Genomic DNA, 19,127 nt, shown 5'->3' with positions numbered 1-19,127 from the left:
CAGCACTCTGTGTGTGTGTGTGTGTGTGTGTGTGTGCTGGTAAGGATGCTTAACTCCAGCTTGCCTCTGCAATCAAGGCAGAAACACACACAACAGTAATGGAGTGCATAAGTACAAAGCAAATACCAAAGAAAAGTCAATCTACCAGTCAGAAAGTCAACCTCTTACAAGCACTGTCCGGTGACATATTGCTGGGAATGAATCTGTGCCCAGCTGAGTGCAGGGACAGACGCGGGATGGAAATGGGATTGTAACCAAATGGCCTATTCTTCCCTCCACAGCAGCCAGACAGCCAGACCAGATGAGCTCTATTCACCATTCCTATCTCGTAACCTCAGCCCTGCAGGCTCATCCATCTCCATTTCCCACTTGCTGTCGTCATCTCTCCAACACCAGCTCAGCCTTAATCAATCTAATTACCAACCGCAGAATAGACCCCGGGCCCACCTACCTCTCTGCTAAACCATCCAGACCCTTTCTGACTTTGCTGTGAACACCCCCTCCCTGCCCCTGATTATTTGATAGTTTACAGTAACAGAGGAAATAGATAGGAAATGACAGCAAGACCTCACCCATAAGAGTAAGTGCCATTATTGTAGTAACTTGAGTAATAGCAATGAATGTCTATAGGCTTTCATTCTAGTTACACACTTGACTGTGCAAATGATCACAAAATATCAAATTACATGACTGTAGTTACTTTGCTCTAATAATTTTTTACTTTTCTTGTTAAATTGGACTCTTAGTGTTACATTACTCTTAAACCTCCAACTAAGCTGCCATCAGTACTTCCTAATTTTAATTTCTCTTTCATGTAAAATGCTCTCTAATAATCACGCCCAGTGATGTGTATCACTATGGTGTTTGTTGATTGGCTGAATGCTTAGTGTAGGTTTAAAAGCCAATATAAAAGTTTACATCATACTTTAATCAAACATTTGAACTACTATAAACAACAATTACTGAAATTGAATGTTAAATGAAAACTTTTAGTAAATGATTAAATTAAATTCAAATATACAGTCAGTGTCAAATACACAGTGAGCGAATAAAAATGAACCTGCATGCGCTTTTTGGCAATTTACTGACTGTTACAAAGGGATAAAATCACATTAGTATCAGGCCTTTATAATAAAAAGTGTGGCCAAGCAAAGAGAGAAAATTAGCGTGTGATTTCTCTCTCTCTCCCTCTGACAGTGGCGAGCTAATTAAAATCCTGGCATATTCGTGACTAATTAGCTAAATGAGATGGCAGCTCCAAAGTAGGCTGTTCTTAATTAAGCTTGAGAATTTGAGTTACACCTCTTTGCCGAGGTGTGTGTGTACATTTAGAGTGTGTTTGTGTGGGTGTGTGACAGCGACTAGACAATATTCATCTTGTCTACTTCCCAAGAAGCTGATCCCTGTCTCTGTGGAGGCAGGGGGCAAAGGTCATTATCGTACAGTACACACAGGTGTTGTTCCATAGTATGTGCAGTTAGACCTGGCTAATTATTACGTTGTTATTTTAACCAACAGTTGAAATAATGTAAAGGTACAAGTTGGGGAAAACATTTATCTCTGTTGTAGTTTTCAGTGTTGGCCCCCAAACATTGACAAAATTAAGTGATTAAAATATGAATAATACCCTAAAATAGGAAATAAAAAAATAAAACTATAAAAAAATATATATCATTGTAGTAATATCTTAAAGGGACATGCCCAAAGTTTGACCCAGGTCACAGATGAGAAAATAGAGGATATATTGAATGCAAACCTAAACTGAATACAAAGTGACGCAATAAGAAAAGACAAATGCATGTGGGTTATTAGGATCATTTTAACTAGTCTTAAATATTGGCTGATCAGATTTATAAATTGGTCCCTTATGTCTGTGTTGCCCGTTTTAAAGAAATGATTTCCTGCCAAATCAAATGACTTTTTGTACATCTTTGTTGTCAGATATTGCTGATTCTTGACTAGGAGGTCTGATTGTTTGAAAGAAATATTCTTACTGACTAATCAAACAAAAGCAAACTTAAGCCTTGTTATTCTCCACCTTGTGTCTTTTCCTGCAAACTATCACGAGCCTTTCCAACAACTGAAATGCTGTGGTTGTGCTGGCAGGGATTATTCATAGTGTTGTCAAGGTGAAGATGTTAGATAACCTCAGTAAATAATGTTAAAGCAAAAATTCACTCTTTACTTTCTGGTTTAGATTTGAGAACAGTTCCTCTAAGGTTGTGGGACATAATGAAAGGGTTGTCAGTTATACAGGAACAGTTAAGAAAAATGGATTGTGTTCCTGTCGTTCAGTCTCTATTAAATGTGACTGTATGACCGTATTAATTTGGTATATTAGGGTTTATGTGTGTGTATCTCTGCAGTAAAGTCCATCACGGCCGTTAAAACCTCTGTTTTATCAGCTCCTCAGCAGGATAAACATCTCCCTTGAGCCTCCGTCTGCTCCCTACACAATACAGCTCAGACACATTGGTCAACATCCAGCTCATATTTAGTTATATTACTGTCTGCATGTTAGTTTGACTGCCCCGACACCCGCATAGTAAGCACTTCTTTGGTTTTACTGTTCATTTTGGACAGGGAGCATAAATCTCAATAGCTTGAAGAAAATACAAGTCAAAAGTTGACACCATCACCACATTAACTCATTTCAAACATGTGACTAAAGCTCTTTCTTGTATGTGATCTTCAGTATCTGCTGTAAAAAGATATCTAGAGAAGAAAGAAGAGACAACAGGTATGTATAACTCTCCTCTCTCCTGTTCTGACTCTAGTCATCTGAGAAAGAAAATCCTCTTTCTGTCTTTACAAGATTTCAAAATCCCAGATAAATCCACAGCAAGATATTAGGACACTGCAAACTCCTCACTGCCTTTATAGAGATTTGTATCCTTTAAAGCTCTCAGAACCTCATTGCCTTCAAATGGTACAGCACAAATGGACAGGCCCAGAACTGCACTGCTGGGAAAATTCACAATTTGTTCATCAGATCAGGTGGTCACTTTCAAAAGCATAACTGGACTGATTCCACCTGAGGCTGCTGCTCTTCAGGTTGTAACTGAAGACATATATGCCAGCCTGTTTCTGCTGGGACCAATAATTTTCTGGACTTTCCACTGGTCGTCTACCTATTTTCCTATTAGTGAACGCTCACGCTAGGCTAATCAGTACTGAGCACAAAAGAGTCAAAAAAGTAAATGAGTATATTTATTTATTAAAAAAATACATCTACCTACGTGAGCGCCATGATTTTAAGCCTGGCGAGTCAATTCACATCCAGTGAATAAAGGACAGTGAGGCCTCTTTTTATCACCATATCTCTGCATCAATCCCAATTCAAACCTTTCCAGCATAATGCAACCTCTGTTTGTATCTGTTTCAACCCGGGTGTCCTACTTAATGAATGAAACCTTCCAGGGGTCCTCTGTAATGAATGACACAGGAGCAGGAGAGCTGTAAATAGTCAAAATTATAAAACCACATACTTCCTTATGAAGCAGTCTAATTTGGAGCTTTACAGGGGTTACAGGGACAGTGCTTCCTCTTCTCCCTGTCTTTGATGATTAGTGTGGTTGTAAAAAGCCTTTTCAAAGAGAGAACAGACAAACAAGGTTGGGATATGCGTGACAGAAAAGAGTTGGGTGGCATTAGCAGCTGACACTGTTGAGATGGGCTGACTTAATGACAATGAATAGAGCAAAGATAAATAAGTAGACATATAGATACCTGGGCTAAATAAACACACAAAGACATGCACACACACACAAACAGCTCTAATAGTATAACAGATAAATCTAATTTCATGTGAGGGTACACTCTATTGTAGCACAACACTAGACTAGGTGTGTTGGTGTGAATGAGTATGTGTGCCTTTGCATGTGTGAATGTGTGTTTGTGTTGGAGTGAAATCTATCATCTGTCAAATGCTACTGGCTGCTGAGACTGACAGGCTCTAATCCACTTGTTTCTGCAGTGTGAGGATTAGCTCCAGGTTAATCATAGTCTGTCAATGTGGTGCAGACACACACGTACACAGTAAATATGACAGGCTATTTTGCAATACTACTGGGATGGCCAAGTCCAACAAAGGCAGTACTCTTATAGAGAGGGACACTCTGAACATCCTGGAAGAAGCAAAGACATGAATAATAAGAAATAGACACGCAACTGTCAAATTAGTAGATGGGGATAAAAGTCATTAAATGAGAAAAGAGAGAAAAGGAGGGAGAGCTAAAATCATCTTGTACAGACTTGTAAACTGCATGGTGCATAATCTCTGTGCAGACGTGATGGATGTGGGTGTGCGTGTGTGGTGAAGCGCTAACCCTTAAATCACTTCAGACCAGAGATAAACACATTTACAGTACACACTCCAAGTGTTTCACATACTTTACTGGATATTTAATTTCAGCAAATCAAGTTTTAAATTCAGGATCTGATTACACTTTCTATTTTTTAAATTTTTTTTTTTTTTATTCCTGCTGTCTTTTACTAACCGTTATGTTTTGAAAGTGAAATGCTATCAAAGAACAGCTCTTCGTCCTCATTGATAAAGCAATAGATGCTTTTATACAGGGATAGATTGGGAGACATTGGGCCTTTGGGCACAAACATGTAAAAGGTCCCATCTCTCCTACACTCCTCAGATCAAGGCTACATATTTGTGTCCATACAGCGTTACGGTATGAACATGCAGCTTGAGCCTCAGTCCTTGTAGTCCCAGGTGAATATTTAAAACTTTAGTGGATTTTCTATTTCAAATGAGTCATGGTCAGCTAAGTCATGGAGCAAACATTAACCAGCTTCATCTGATAGCATCTATGGCAAATTGACAGCTGGCCAGGAAAAAAAGAAACCTGCGTTTTCTTTGCGTTTCAAAAATGATGAATACCGAGTGGTAAATCTGCCAAAACGGAAAGCTGGAGATGTGTAACAACAGGATAATTGGTATATGGGGTTACCCACAGGACCTCTAATTATTATGTTTTGTATTGAAATGCTCATGACACATAACTCAGTCCCTTTCCTCAGTATCTAAATATATCAGTCTTGATATGCCAGTCATCGATCAATAGCAAGCTCTCCACCCACTGCTCACTGAGGAATGTAGCCAACCCAGAAATGCTTTTGTTATCAGCTGCAATTGGTGGAAACTGCTCAAACCTCATGTCTTCATGTGGAAACAAAACTAACAATACTGAATATATCACAGCAGAGACGGGAACAAAAGTGGAGACTGAGGTGCAGGGGCGACAGCGTGAATGAGAAGGATCAGCAGAGCAGCACAGGGAGAAATTTCAGTGGGATTTTCCATTTCTCCTCTAATAAAGAGCATCTTCGCCCTTTGCTTCTGACTGCACACTTTATTGCTTCAAATCTGACTGGCTGCTGCAGCCATAGGGTGGGTGAGTGTGTGTGTGTGTGTGTGTGAGTGTGTGTGTGTGTGTGTGTGTGTGTGTGTGTGTGTGTGTGTGTGTGTGTGCATAGATATGAAGGGACTGGTCAACATTCACACAATATGAAATCCAAACAATGTCAAACATTTTCATACAAAGAGGAAAAGAGACAAGTTGAAGAGGGAGCAAAAGCCCAGAGGACGGGTATGCACATGTCAATAACAGACTTTTTCAGCTAATATTATGACACCATTGACATAATAAGGACCAGATATGTGAAAGCGGCTTTGTTTAAGGTTGGGGCTTAAGGAATATCACCTTTAATATCCCAAGTGGCTTCCTGGTGAGAGATGTGTTTAATTAAACAGGTATGTGAGGTTTTATGAACGATGAGCCCTGTCAGTCCACTCGGCTCTTATGACACATAACCAGTGGGGAAATAAAGGGAAACACATGCGCGCGCGCGCACACACACACACACACACACACACACACACACACACACACACACACACACACACACACACACACACACACACACACACACACACACACACACACACACACACACACACACACACCTAGCTCTTCTGTGCTGTTTGACATGTGTTTGCCCTCAGTGTCTCAGTAGATGAATGACAGCAGCTCCATAACGTTGGTGACAAAAAGATGGACAGACTGTCAACGCTGAAGTGATGTTAAATCTCTGGGGCAGCACTGGGGTTGTTGACAGTCTTGAGGTGAATTATTGGAAATTAAATGAAGGCCTCACTCTGCTCAGATTCTCTCTTTGGTTCTATTTGCCTCTGCTTCTTTATTCACTTTGCCATGAAGCTTCTTGTCATGCTTTCCTTTACTGCCTTTGTCTTTCACATGCTCATATACTTTTTGCAATTATTAAAATGAAGGAGAGGGTTGTACCAATGGTGCTGAAGGATTTATGCCTCTGTAAATGTGTGTTTGTAATGGACACGTGTGCACATTCAAGCATCTGCACCACCCCTGTCTGTATCACCACTCAAACCGATGTGCAACCAAGGGGAAAATTAATTTCTTATTGCGTGACCCTCCTCTCCAACCTGCCAGCGTCCTGTAATATTTTCCATCTCTGCTAAATGTAAATACAAAACACACTTGTTCTCTTTTTTCCATTTATCAACAACCTTCCTGCTCTGCCTTGAATCATTTCATCCTTAACCTCCATTACTATTCACCTGCAGTCTGATGGAATTTGCAGGAAGTCAGGAGTAGGAAAGTCAAACACCAATTTGGCAAGTGTGTCCTTTCTACAGGAGCACATTTAGGACATTTCCCCAGGCACATACACTCTGATTGGATCTTGTGGTCTGTGTGTCTGCATACAGATGATACAAACACACACACACACACACACACACACACACACACACACACACACACACACACACACACACACACACACACACACACACACACACACACACACACACACACACACACACACACACACACACTACAGATGAGCTTACTAAAAGACAAACCAGACCTCTGCTTGCTACATTCCACCCTCCAAATTGCTGCACCCTCAGCACTTCTTGCAATCACTTCCAATCCTACTCAAGATGAGAAAGTTTTCTGAAACTGGTTCTTCATTTTCTTACTGTGCTTCAATGCTAGTGGGCATGTGGACTAAACGCATACATATAAGATCCTGCACAGTAAAAAAGGACAGTAGGACAAGAGCAGTGAACTGACTGGGAGTCCTCTTGAGGACAAGCCAGAGCAGGAACTACCAGTCATCACAAATGTGGGAAGTATTGAGTTTCTCACTTCACTACAGGCACTTTATCTTCTTCTGTTAACAGAAAGGAAATTCCCCTGTAATACACACACATTCATGCTCTGTCTCCCCCTCCTTGCCCCTATCCATCTGAATCCCTATCTCCCAATCTTTCTCTTTTATTGCATCCATTTTCTTTGCTCCTCTCTCTCTGTTCATCAAATTTATTCTTATCCATCAGCCCGGTTGGTTGGCTCTTACACATTCCAGTGGATTCTTATCCACTCTAATGATCAAAACCCCCCAAAACAGCCTGCAAACTGCTTTTAAGTGTCCACCACATGTCAAGTCAAAAGCAGCAGAAAAGATGAAGACCAATATTAACAAAGCCTTCTGAATATAGACAAGCAAACATGTATACACATGTATAGCTATTTTATATGCATGAGCATGCAGTTACAAGTACACACACAAATTCACATTCATATGCGCACACGCATTTATTTCCATAGCAGAAGCATAATCGCTGACATACATCTGTGACCAGTTTAATTACTCACAGTAATTAGCCAGTGGCAGAAGCTACCAACGATGCTCTCTCTCTCTCTCTCTCTCTGTGTCACCTTTCCTCTTCTCTGTCTGGATCTCTCTGTCTCAGGTGTTTTCTAGCAGCATGTATGTCAACCAGCGTGCCATTGTCTATAGAGCCACACACTCTTATATTCATGCACTGCTAGATTCTTGTATTATGACCAATAGCTGGTGTGACTTAGGCAGCTTCAAGACTTTGTTCCCATGATAAAGTGACTCTTTGAGCCCATTATCTAACCCATTTAAATTCCCCAAAACCCACAAGCCATGATTTCTTTGTTTTGCGATTCCTCACCCACACAGGTACAGATATTTTTCTTTTATACCCACATCACATTAATTCAAGCAAATGCTGTTTCCTCCCTTTCTGTTCAGTCAGCTAATTGAATTTGCAGCTGACTTTTAATTAATAACAGGGGTAATTTGCATAAAGTTGGATCATTTGCATATGGTTGACAGCCCCTCCCCCTTATATGTCTGAGACGCTGGCACAGAGCCCAGAGCTGACATCGAAGAAAAAAAAATTAGGAAGGAGGAAAGGAAGGATGGAGGAGGAGAAGGTGAAGTGTCTGCCAACAAAGGAGAAACAGCAGATGGGGGAAGGAGGAGACAAATAGGGGCAAACAAGAACTCATGCCGTGAGTCGGAGGAGTAAGCAGGGTAGACAAGCACATACACAAAAAACAAATATATGCACAACATGATTACCCACATGCACACACACAAGGAATCACACTGTCACAAATATCGCCACAGATTTTGCAATCAAGCAGGTAATTAATAAATCAAGAGGGAAAAAACAACACGGTGCATGTTAAACAGTTATACTCATTTTACAAACAGGTGTTAATTGGTGGCACATTGGCTCTATGGGGATGAGTGGGGCAGTCTCGCTAACAGCATAAAGCAGAGATGCACTGTAACACATTTGCTCACCGACACCTAGGCAGTCTAGTGAAGAGGGACACTCCAAATATACTGATTCATCTCTTGAGGATTCATGCTGTCACACATTCACCAGGATGAATATTTAAAAAAAAAAAAAAAAAAAAAGGTTCCTGTTGAGAGGGCTTGCTCCGCTCCATCCATCACGTGGTGTCAGGTCTGAACAATTAATGTCCATCCCATGATGCCTAGCAGAGTGCTCTATCTCTAGTAACATTGTGCAGGTGACACACCCAGTATTTGCATATGCTGTAGTATGGCAGCAGGGTGGCTAAGCTTTTAAGGTGTCACAAAGCATTAAGTATCTGTTATGGAGCAAACTGGAGCATGTGCTCGAGTTTATATACTAAAGTATGTAAAACTCGACATGCACACAACAACACCACAATCTGCACAGAAACATCTGAAATACAACTACAACCCTACAGCCTGCAAACACACTGCACTAAACATCCCAGGCTCTTTGTCTCCGAGTCATTTGACTTCATCAGTACCCAGAAAGAATGCAGCTCATTAATGAATGTCATTAAGGCAGGCGTTGAAGCGCTGGGCAGCTGCCAACTGAACGACTGCTGGGTGGCGTGCAGAGAAGGGGCGATCCATGGCCAGCATGAGTACAGATGCAGCTGCTTCTCTGCCATTTTCTCCTGGGAGAGATGGAAGGAACTGGAGAAAAGGAGCATGAGAATGTGGGGTCTTAACTTGTGAGTTAAGGGTTCTGGCTTGCTAAAGGGTTCAGGGGCCATGGGTGTTACAGACATGTGCCATGTGAATATGGCAGATAGGGCATGGCAGACGCCATTTTGAGGAACAATGCAGCGAGTTGCCATTTTGAGGCACCTGCTTTGGGAAAATGGGAAATTATAAAAAAAAAAAAAAAAAGTAAAATAAAATCTCACATTACACAAACATCAGTACCATGTTGACTCTTAAAAGGCTGATTGATTTGTCTGGTGACAAAACCACCTACATTTTTGTTACGACAGACCTCAGATCAGCACTTGGTATTTGCTGTTTCACTAATTCACATATTCAGAAAAAGAATATTTGCTAGTTCTGGGGCACCACAGAAATGCTCACTCAAATCTTTGTACATTCAACTGAGCTGGTAACATGAAGTGAAGCAGTTGTTATGTTTTGCATTTCAATGTGATAATTGCAGTTTTAGTGCTTCAATGATGTCGTTAACTTAATTAACCTTAAATAGACTGATGCTTTGTGCCTTGTATGCTATAAGAAAAACAACTTTATATTTCTGGAGATTGCATTAAATAACTAAAAATAACTACAATTCTTTTTTTAAATGACATCACTTTTTATTTGCCTACATTCTGCTGCTGCTCCCATACCTCAGGATGCTGACGCCTGCACATCCTCACACTGATCCAAGGCCTTCTCTGGACCTCAGGACTCATCTTCGCCCGTCTTGCTTACTGAGGAACAAAACACGCACTCATGCATTCAAGTAATTAGCGCTAATCTGCCATGCACTGACCTAGCAGGCAGCCATATTGATTTCAGAGTCTCATCAAGGAAAAGCTTAATGACATGGTAATTAAAGTGCTCCAGAATGTGAATTACACCTGCGATTAAATGTCATGGTAATCCAGTATAGTAGAAAATTTCCTAAAGCTTGTCTATAGTCAGGGGATATGAGCTGTTCACACATTATGATTGTACATCTTATGCTCTTCTGTAGACTGATTCTGTACTGTTCTCAGTACAGAAAAAAGTAAGTAAACTAATAAAAGAAAGATTATTAAAAGAAAAATGTACAACTTTAAACTTTATTTCTTTAAAATAAGATAAAGGAATATTTGTTATCAATAACACAAGTACAAAAAAGTATCAGAACATAGAAGAATATACAGGACAGAGCATGAGTGACAATTTAGGGAATTACATATGATTTAAACAGACAAAGATCTGTGGTATACCATGGTAAATAAATGAAAAAAGTAGACTGGTCAATGGGACACCAGATTTTTTTTTCCAAAAAACAAGGGAAAAGGACCAAGAAATATATACTGTAAAATGTTGTCCACTTGGCACCAACACACCTTTCTTTCCAGTTTCAGCCAAAATGCTTACAAACTCTCCAATAAATAAGACACTATCATGGGGCCCAAAGCAGGAGAAGAATGTGTGTGAATAATCTGAATAAATGGACATCAATAAATGACACAATGTTCACATTTAATCTCGTGCTCAAATACTTACTCATCTTAAAACACACTTAAGATATTTCTGTTAATTACTGCAAATTTAAAAAGACGTTGAGGATCTGACATCCACATTTAAGGTGACAAACATGTTACACTTAAAGCAAAACACAGCTTGTGACAAAAAGATAAACATATGATGTGCTATTTGCTAATCGTTTTTCTTTAAACTATGGGGATTCAGCTGAATGACGCTACACTGCATCACACAATAGACAGACCAGGATGACTGTAGTGTACCGCATGTTGGAAAAATGCTGCCTTGCTCTTTTCCAACAGGCTTTGTCAACGACAGATGTAGTGATCAAGTGCAACAATGAATATCACTTCCCACACAAGTTGTGTGCATAGAAAGAGAAAAATGTGCTTCTGTAATGACATGAATTCTTATAAGCACTGCTAAAAATATCAAACAAAAAGAGTAAAAGTGGACAGGAGTAACATGTTACAGATTAAGGAAATTCTGACTGAAATACATTGACGGTCAGTCTGTTTTGTTTGGCAGGTGCCTAAGCTTTGGCACCAAATGTAAAAGGCTAACTGTAAGATGTGGAAGTAGGTAAATCAAGCTGAAGGCACAATTCAAAGAATCAAACTTCTCTACAAACTGTCAGTTACATGATAGGATAGTGTTTATGAACTGACATCAACTGTCCATTTAGCCACAGAAAATGATTGAGAATAAAGTTCCTCTCACAGGCTTTAGTTTGTATCCCACCTGTGAGATTGGAGCTGGAGGGGTGGGAAGGCCATCAATGAAGGTTAAAGTCTCACAGCAAATGAATGACACACCGCTGAGATCAACTTTGACAGGGTAGCAGGTGGTTACATCTCATGGGCGACAAGATGATGCTCTGGGATACCATTGGCATGAGCCACCACTGTGTTATTCTCATTGAGGCGCCTCACACGATACATTTCATAATGGATGCTGCTGGTGATGTCCTTAATGTTCTGCATATGGGTCCTGAAAAAAACAACAACACAAAAACAGACACACATAAGTAACAAGAAAAAGAGAACAACAAACCTTCATAATTATATTTAGTCCCTCTCCACTTGAATATGTTCAGCTTACTATTATTGCATTTGGATGTTTGGGCTTTGCATGTGCTGACTTGGACAGTAGAAGTATTTTGGAGATAAGAGCAGCTTTGTGTCATAAAACATAGCGGTGACATTCTGATGTGAAGACAAAATTCACTCACCTGATGAGGAGATCCCGTAAATAGGCAAACTCACAGTGAGCTATGTTCTCAACTAAGAGAGAGAGAAAAGCAATGAGGCATCAATAAATGAATAAAATAAAATAATCAAAAGTGAGTTAAAACAGGCAACATTAGGCGTAACTGGCAAATGATTGCTGACAGTATGTGAGCAGTTACTGTTGAGCTTCTTGAAAAGTCCACTAGGTGGAGTCAGTGATCTCAGTGTGCTGTCCAGAAACAGAGGTTCTCTCGCATTCTGATGTCCTCTCCTACTGCTGATATCTGTTCCTAACATCAATTACCCAGTTCTTCTGAAGAGATAAGACTAACTTCTCAAACAATTCTTGCCAGACGCGTGTGTGTGTGTCTGCACAGCACACTCTGCAGGAAATGAAACTTCCTTTATGATACACTTGATAGCAGGGTGGTGCCTCTTTTCTGGAGTGGATTACAGAATTAAATATTGAAAGACCAGTCATGCAGTAAGAGTGGATGTTAACAAACCACAATACCATGCTGGTACAATACAGGCAATTGATAAAGATTAACAGCTACACTACAAGCCAAACAGAAAACACTACTATTAATCTATTTTTGAACACCTACACCCATGAAAAGGTTTCCTGGCCACAACATACTGTATTTGAGTATCTACCATGTATTCTTTGTAATACAAAAAGGGATGTTTGGATCAAGGCAATCAAACAAATGAGGCCTGCTGGGGACTGGGACTGCTAGAGGCCTGAGCTAGCTGCACATTGCAAGACAGCAGTCTAGACACTGAACTGTTTTAGTGACTGACTCAGTGAGGTCATATACACCTATAGCGTATTGTGTCTTCTCATCAGAAACACTCCTTGGTTAGTTATGCACATACTGACAAATTCTGTCTGGAGTGTCTTTCAGAAATAAAGATCTAAATAGAAGAACAACAAAGGAAATGGGGTCTGAAATAAGAGAGAGGGTTGTACCTTCAATGGTTCCCCACTTGGTCTTTCTCCCGAGCAGCCTCCTACCATTGACCTGGTACTCCTGGTCACTGCCCACCACAGCAAATGGGATCATCTCCTGCTCAAAAGCCCAAGTGTCAACAATGGAGTCAGAAATCATTCAAGTATACGATTCTTAGGAATGATACTGAATACATTTTAGATGGCAGTGCTCCATAGGGAGGAATGTCTGAACATTCGTCACAGTCCCTGCCCTAGATGTTACATTCTGTATCTGTTAAGGTCAGGGCTTTGTAATGACCCCCTCACCCTGATCTTTTCATTGATCATTCTGTCCTCTGCATCCTCATCGAATTCCTTCTGAGGGTACACATCAATCCCGTTGGCTCGCAGCTCTTCTCTGATCTGGTGAGTTGAAACAAAGAAAACAAACCTTTAACCCACTCCAAAGAATAGCATCTAACGTATTTAAATACAGGAATGATTAGGAAAATGTACTTGAAACAGTTTTAGGAGACAAACAAATGCACTTTATATCTATCTATCTCTCTATTTATATATTAAGGTGCTATTACACTAATCTGTCTACTAATATACTCCAAAATTTTGGGCCTAATTATAGTCACTGTGTGTGTGAAAACAAAAAACTTAGGAGGAATTCAAGAGGAATTCCTTGCAAACCTGTGTAAATGCCAAGTTGGCCATGCACATATTAACGCACGCACGCACACGCGCGCGCGCGCACACACACACACACACACACACACACACACACACACACACACAGAGCAAGGGGTGTTTAGCTTCCTCGCTGCTAATGAAAGGAAGGGAAAGCCTGAGATCCTTGAAGATGATGCCAATAAAAATATACAAAGGAAAGGCTGTAGTCTTATTAAGTGAGACAAAAAAGAAAGAAAAAGACAGATACTCATGCTCTATCTGGAGTCTAGAAATCTATTTTGACTCTCCAAAGAGTGAAGGGAAAACACAGACACTTTTCCCATCTTTGCTTGCTGCCCCACAAACACAAAAAGTGCAGAACAAAAACAAAAGACAAGGATTTTACCTTCTTTTTGAAGAAGTCCCTCTCCTCTAGGGTGAGTGTATCTGCCTTGGCAATGACTGGGACAATGTTGACCACTTTACTGAGACGTCTCATGAATTCTACATCAAGAGGCCGCAGACTGAAAAAGAAAGTGAATATGTGAGAGAACAAGTGAGACACTGGGGAAATTAAAAGCAAAAACACAAACATAAAAATACAACACAAAACTCTTCCACCAGAGGGCAGATTTCCCTAACACTTCTTGTACATACTGACATGCTTATATTTCTACCTGTTCACCTTTCTTCCCTGACCTAATCATATTCTAGAAATTCTTGATAAAGTAGAGAGGAGTTGTGGTTAGTGTTAGGAGCTTTGGCCTTTTCTGCAGTTAGACAAATATGTTAAGAGCAGTGTGGCCTTGCTAACACTTCAACAAAGACTGGACACAGTCAACATGGCATCCTGTGCACTCATGGAAGAGCACACACAGAAGACAAAAGTGCAAAATTGACTGCACGCACCCAGGCAGCCACACAGACTCTATGGCTCTCGTCCTTCCTGCCTCTCTCCCATTAGGGCTTTTCAAGGAATACCCTGAGCAGCTGCTGGCCAGACTATGTGACATCTGCAGTGTTGAATCAACATGAAACGTTGCTAGGTGGGCCATACAGACAGGGGGACCATTTCATACCAGCCCCTGGCTGAGTAAAGACAGGCCAGGACACACAGAGGTGCAGCACTCTAATCTGTCATCCTGTTGATCCTCCTGCCCTGTCGTCTGTCTATCCTCAGCTGCTTTCAACATTCTCCCAAGAACTGCCACTGGCTGGACTCAAGTTACACAAATGCAAAAGCTATAAAATGCATGGTGAATCTATCAGTCAATGGATATGTAAGACTAAGTGCACCCCCCCCGAATATCTTCTGCTAGTATACCCCAGCCCCCAGCGCTCTGAACAGAGCAGGGCTGAGCCAATAGGAATTGAAGAGGGAGGCCAGTTTACGCAGTTTGATCAGAGCCAGATGTGTGTGTCTGTAAGAGATCCAGTGAGAGAAACTTGGGACATTGTGCTGCAAGAAGCCCATCTTTCCAGTGTTTGCATGTGTCAATGTGCATGTGTTCTGTGAGATGTTACACAGTACTGAACAGAAACCTGCAGGGATGTACTTGTGTGTATGTTCAGCGAGAGGTGAGTAGTCAGAGACACACTTCGTTCTGCTTCGCACTCAAAAGTTTCAGAATAAACAGTCTGAATAAGGCAGTGTGTAGAAGCACTGCAGCTGAAGTAATTCAACTGTATTGTCACGTAAATGAAACCAAGGTCACATCAACATTAGTTATCGAATGACTTGGCTGCACTCACCCCCTCCCTGGACCACGTCGTGAACAAGTGAGAGAAACTAGAGTAATAAAGCTAAAGTCACTGATAAGGAGGCATTTAGAGGACCAGACCAGACTAGACACAAACTGATTTTGGGGTACTGATTAGGACTAGTGTTTTCAAAGACATTCCAAAAGGGACTTTACTGGTCTTTACTGTGAGGTAGGCAGATCATAAAAGACAGTGACACAAACTCAAATCAACTTGTGCACACTTTCTTTAGAAAGAAACATATATTTAATACAAATTTCATAATTCTGGACACAAATGTCTCATAAAATCAATTTGCTACTGATTTAAGTTTGAACTTCTGTCATTTGAGATGTAGCAAAAAATAGTGTAATGTAATTTTTGCTTTATTTTATAAGAAAGTACATTATGGTTGAACAAAACATTTCACAATTAAACTGGCTAAAGCAGCAATCAGGTTAAAATGTATCTAGGTTATCTTATAAAACTCAATAACAAAGACGTCATATAATTGGCCAAAACTGCAGTTGGTTCAGATACTGTGGAAGAAAAAAAAAAACAAAAAAAAAAACAGCGCTATGAGCTTTGAGTAGAAGATGAATAAGCAGATCCAGACTGTGCTTGCAAAAGCAGACATGCTCCATATGCTGCTGTTGCCTGGCAACCTGCAACATACTCAGTGCAAATCTATTGTGGATCTGAATAGTGAATGCGACTCACTGGTGAGGCCTGATTTTGGTGGTTGTGGTAGGTAGAAATGTGTTAGCCCCTGACTTTGTGTTTTCTTTTTAATACTTAGGTGAACTTCTCTGTGGCCATGAACCTATTTTTAAACCATGCTTGTTTATGTTCATAAGTGTCCTTACCAGTGTCCGGTCGGGGGGATGAAGTATATGCAGCAGTGGACTCTGGAGTCTGGGATCCTTTTCTTCCTGTTGATGTTGATCTCCTCCTGCAGGTATGCCTCATACTGGTCATTAATGAACTTCATGATGGGCTGCCAGCTAGACCATGTCATGGATGGATCGAGGGAGTTGCATGAAAGGAAGTGGAAGGAGATGGATGGATAAGAGATGAAAAATGCAACATAAAGACAGCAAAGAAAGTGAAGGGGAGAGGGACGGGCCCAGAGAGTGAGGAGGAAACAGGAAAAGGAAAAGTAAGGAAACAGGTAAAGCTCGATGAATGAGCATCTAGTTAGGCACCACTAAATCTCATTGTTTGTATAGTTATTGCAGTGAGTTGTAGAGTTGTAGCATACCAGTTCTCATTGTTGATCTGGTCGCCAAAGCCTGGTGTGTCAATGACTGTCAGCTTCATTCTTACTCCCTTCTCCTCAATATCTGCATGTAAAAACAGATGATACAGTCTGATGGGAATAGTGTAAATACAGAAGGTAAAGAGTAAAAGGAGTGTGAGATTGGTGAGATTTTGGCTGAAACACCAACAGAAAGGGACAGAAAAGCAACCAACGAAACAGGCCACAGAAGAATCAGGGTTTCAAGAGAGTCATACCATGACTGATGGACTTGATTTCGATTGTTTTGGGGATCTTCTCCTGGGCTGTGGCCAGCACCGACTTACGGCTGACTTTAGACTTGAACAGCGTGTTCATCAGAGTAGACTTTCCCAGGCCACTCTGTCCTGTAAGCAAAAATCCAGTCAAGTCAGAGAGGGAGACAGTGACAAAGACACACATGCTAGCACTATAGGTATACAACAGTCTACTCAATGTAACACTGGTGCCATAATAAAACGAGTTTGTTTTCCATGACAGTTTTAAACTCAGGACAACTTCAGTCTGTCAGGCAGGCTAAAGCAGTGACAGGCTGCAGGCGTCTGTCTGCACAAACACTGCCAGCAAAGCCATCAATACACATGACTACAACCCAAACACAATATCAAAAGGGCTGTCTGGATCCAAGGTAAACCAGCTTTAATTTATGTGCACTGGGTGAACACAAATGCAGACGCCCTTGCACATTATTGATGCAGTCTAGTCCAATGAAATATTAAATACTATGCTTTTTAAATTCTGGCTGACATTCAGGGACATTATACAATAACTTTACTTTTCAGTGTAAGTTTGTAAACTTTACTAACAGCACTTTTCTGAACAGATAAATTATTTAATACAAAAACAGAGTAAACAGTAAAAAAAAAAAAAAAAAAAAAATTAAATAAGTCATTGCCTGAATAGTTGCCGTTTTTTTGCCGAAAACATGATGTTACAGTGTAATATCTATCCATATAAGGTGGACTGAGGTCAGCTTTATTATAAAAAGGATATGAACCAGCAAAACTCTTGTCTGTGGGACATTAACAACTGTCTGCCCAAATGTCTGTATGGATGGGACCAACTGTGATCCCTGTACACCATGCTAACCTCAGCATGGGTTAATGGAGAGGAGTGTGAGGGGGCCCACTGGGCAGCAAACATTCCCAGTTCAGCTCTGGGTTACGTCAACATTGAGACCTTCGCTGATTTATGGGGATGGACACAATCACATTGAGCAGCACATGTTACATGCATGAATTGATTGATACAGAAAATACTAAAAGAACTAACAGCTGCTGATTTTATTACATGAAATTTATACATCAGTGAGATGTGAAGCTGTGAGACAGCTGTGGACACTGTAAAATGTGGCAGGATTAATTCCACATTCTGCAGTGTCCATTGTCCACCCTTTCTACAACAACTGTCTTTCCCAAAGTGTCTTAGTCTAACAACAGTATTGTGATGCCAAAATCCCCCATACCAACCCAGTCATTTTTATAAGTGGTAGAATAGGATTTCACCTTAATGCAAACAACACATGGAAACTAAGTTTGTTTAGTTTTGTTTGCCATTGCTTCAACAACTTTACACAAATCAGTCTCAGCCCTAAGGCTGCTTCTTAAGCAAGCTTTTTTTATTTGACAATGAAACAGACTGACTGGCGCAGCATCATCCAGAGGAGGTGAAGTGGGTTTTATGGTGGCTTGTCAACTTTGCAGCTATAGATGTGTGCAATTAGCTTCAATTTTAAATGGTGTCTGATCACAGTGAGAGTTTCAAATTCTGCTGTGCAGCTGCTTATTAAAATATGTTTGATGCCTCAGTTTGAAGACTTGATTAGGGAGAAAACACTATTATCCTCTAGGTGAATAACAGGACACAACAGTTAGCTGTGGTTGTTTTGAAATAAAAATACATTTAACTATCATGTGTAACAGGTTGAATACATATAACAGAAAGAGAGCAGAAAAATTCTGATTATAAAAATCCACCCTTTCAGTGTAGAATATGTTATTATGCATACAGCCTTGTAATGTCAAGGTTTGAGTACAATCCCTCTGACCACCTACACTGCAGAAACTTCTACCTTTAGATTATATGTTTTAGTCCTTTTTTTTATCCTTACTTGGATAATTGAACGTCTTTAAATACACTGTAGTAACCTGGTTATTGTGAATACATGCTGCAGCTCAGTAATCAGATTTCCCCCTTTCCAATGAAATTACTTTGAAAGCGTTTCTTGCATATTTCACTTCTGCAAATGACAAAAGACTAAAGTGCTTCTTGTCTTTTGTTTTATTGGTGTGCGTTTGTCAAAGCAGGTAAAAGATAGAGACTCTTACCAACTCTTACTTATGGTGCAAAAGAATTT

At 40.4% G+C, this 19,127-nt stretch overlaps 1 protein-coding gene across 6 annotated transcripts in view; it reads right to left on the bottom strand.

Moving 5' to 3' along the window:
* Positions 1 to 10,467: 10,467 nt before the first annotated feature.
* Positions 10,468 to 19,127, bottom strand: part of LOC113141322 (septin-9-like) — a 68,983-nt gene continuing 60,323 nt past the window's right edge. For 5 of the 6 annotated variants that reach the window (XM_026325663.1, XM_026325664.1, XM_026325666.1 and 2 more), the window contains 8 exons: positions 16,990 to 17,118; positions 16,736 to 16,817; positions 16,341 to 16,478; positions 14,141 to 14,258; positions 13,384 to 13,479; positions 13,096 to 13,192; positions 12,125 to 12,176; positions 10,468 to 11,883 (listed from right to left, as the gene is read on the bottom strand). In XM_026325663.1, coding sequence (XP_026181448.1) covers positions 11,742 to 11,883; positions 12,125 to 12,176; positions 13,096 to 13,192; positions 13,384 to 13,479; positions 14,141 to 14,258; positions 16,341 to 16,478; positions 16,736 to 16,817; positions 16,990 to 17,118 — 854 coding nt within the window. In that variant the 3' untranslated portion in view covers positions 10,468 to 11,741. The remainder of the gene's footprint in view (positions 11,884 to 12,124; positions 12,177 to 13,095; positions 13,193 to 13,383; positions 13,480 to 14,140; positions 14,259 to 16,340; positions 16,479 to 16,735; positions 16,818 to 16,989; positions 17,119 to 19,127) is intronic. The other variant, XM_026325667.1, reaches the window with a different exon arrangement.

Source organism: Mastacembelus armatus, chromosome 8 (genome assembly GCF_900324485.2).
Source record: "Mastacembelus armatus chromosome 8, fMasArm1.2, whole genome shotgun sequence".
NCBI lineage: Eukaryota > Metazoa > Chordata > Actinopteri > Synbranchiformes > Mastacembelidae > Mastacembelus > Mastacembelus armatus.
This window is presented reverse-complemented; position numbering and strand designations above follow the sequence as displayed.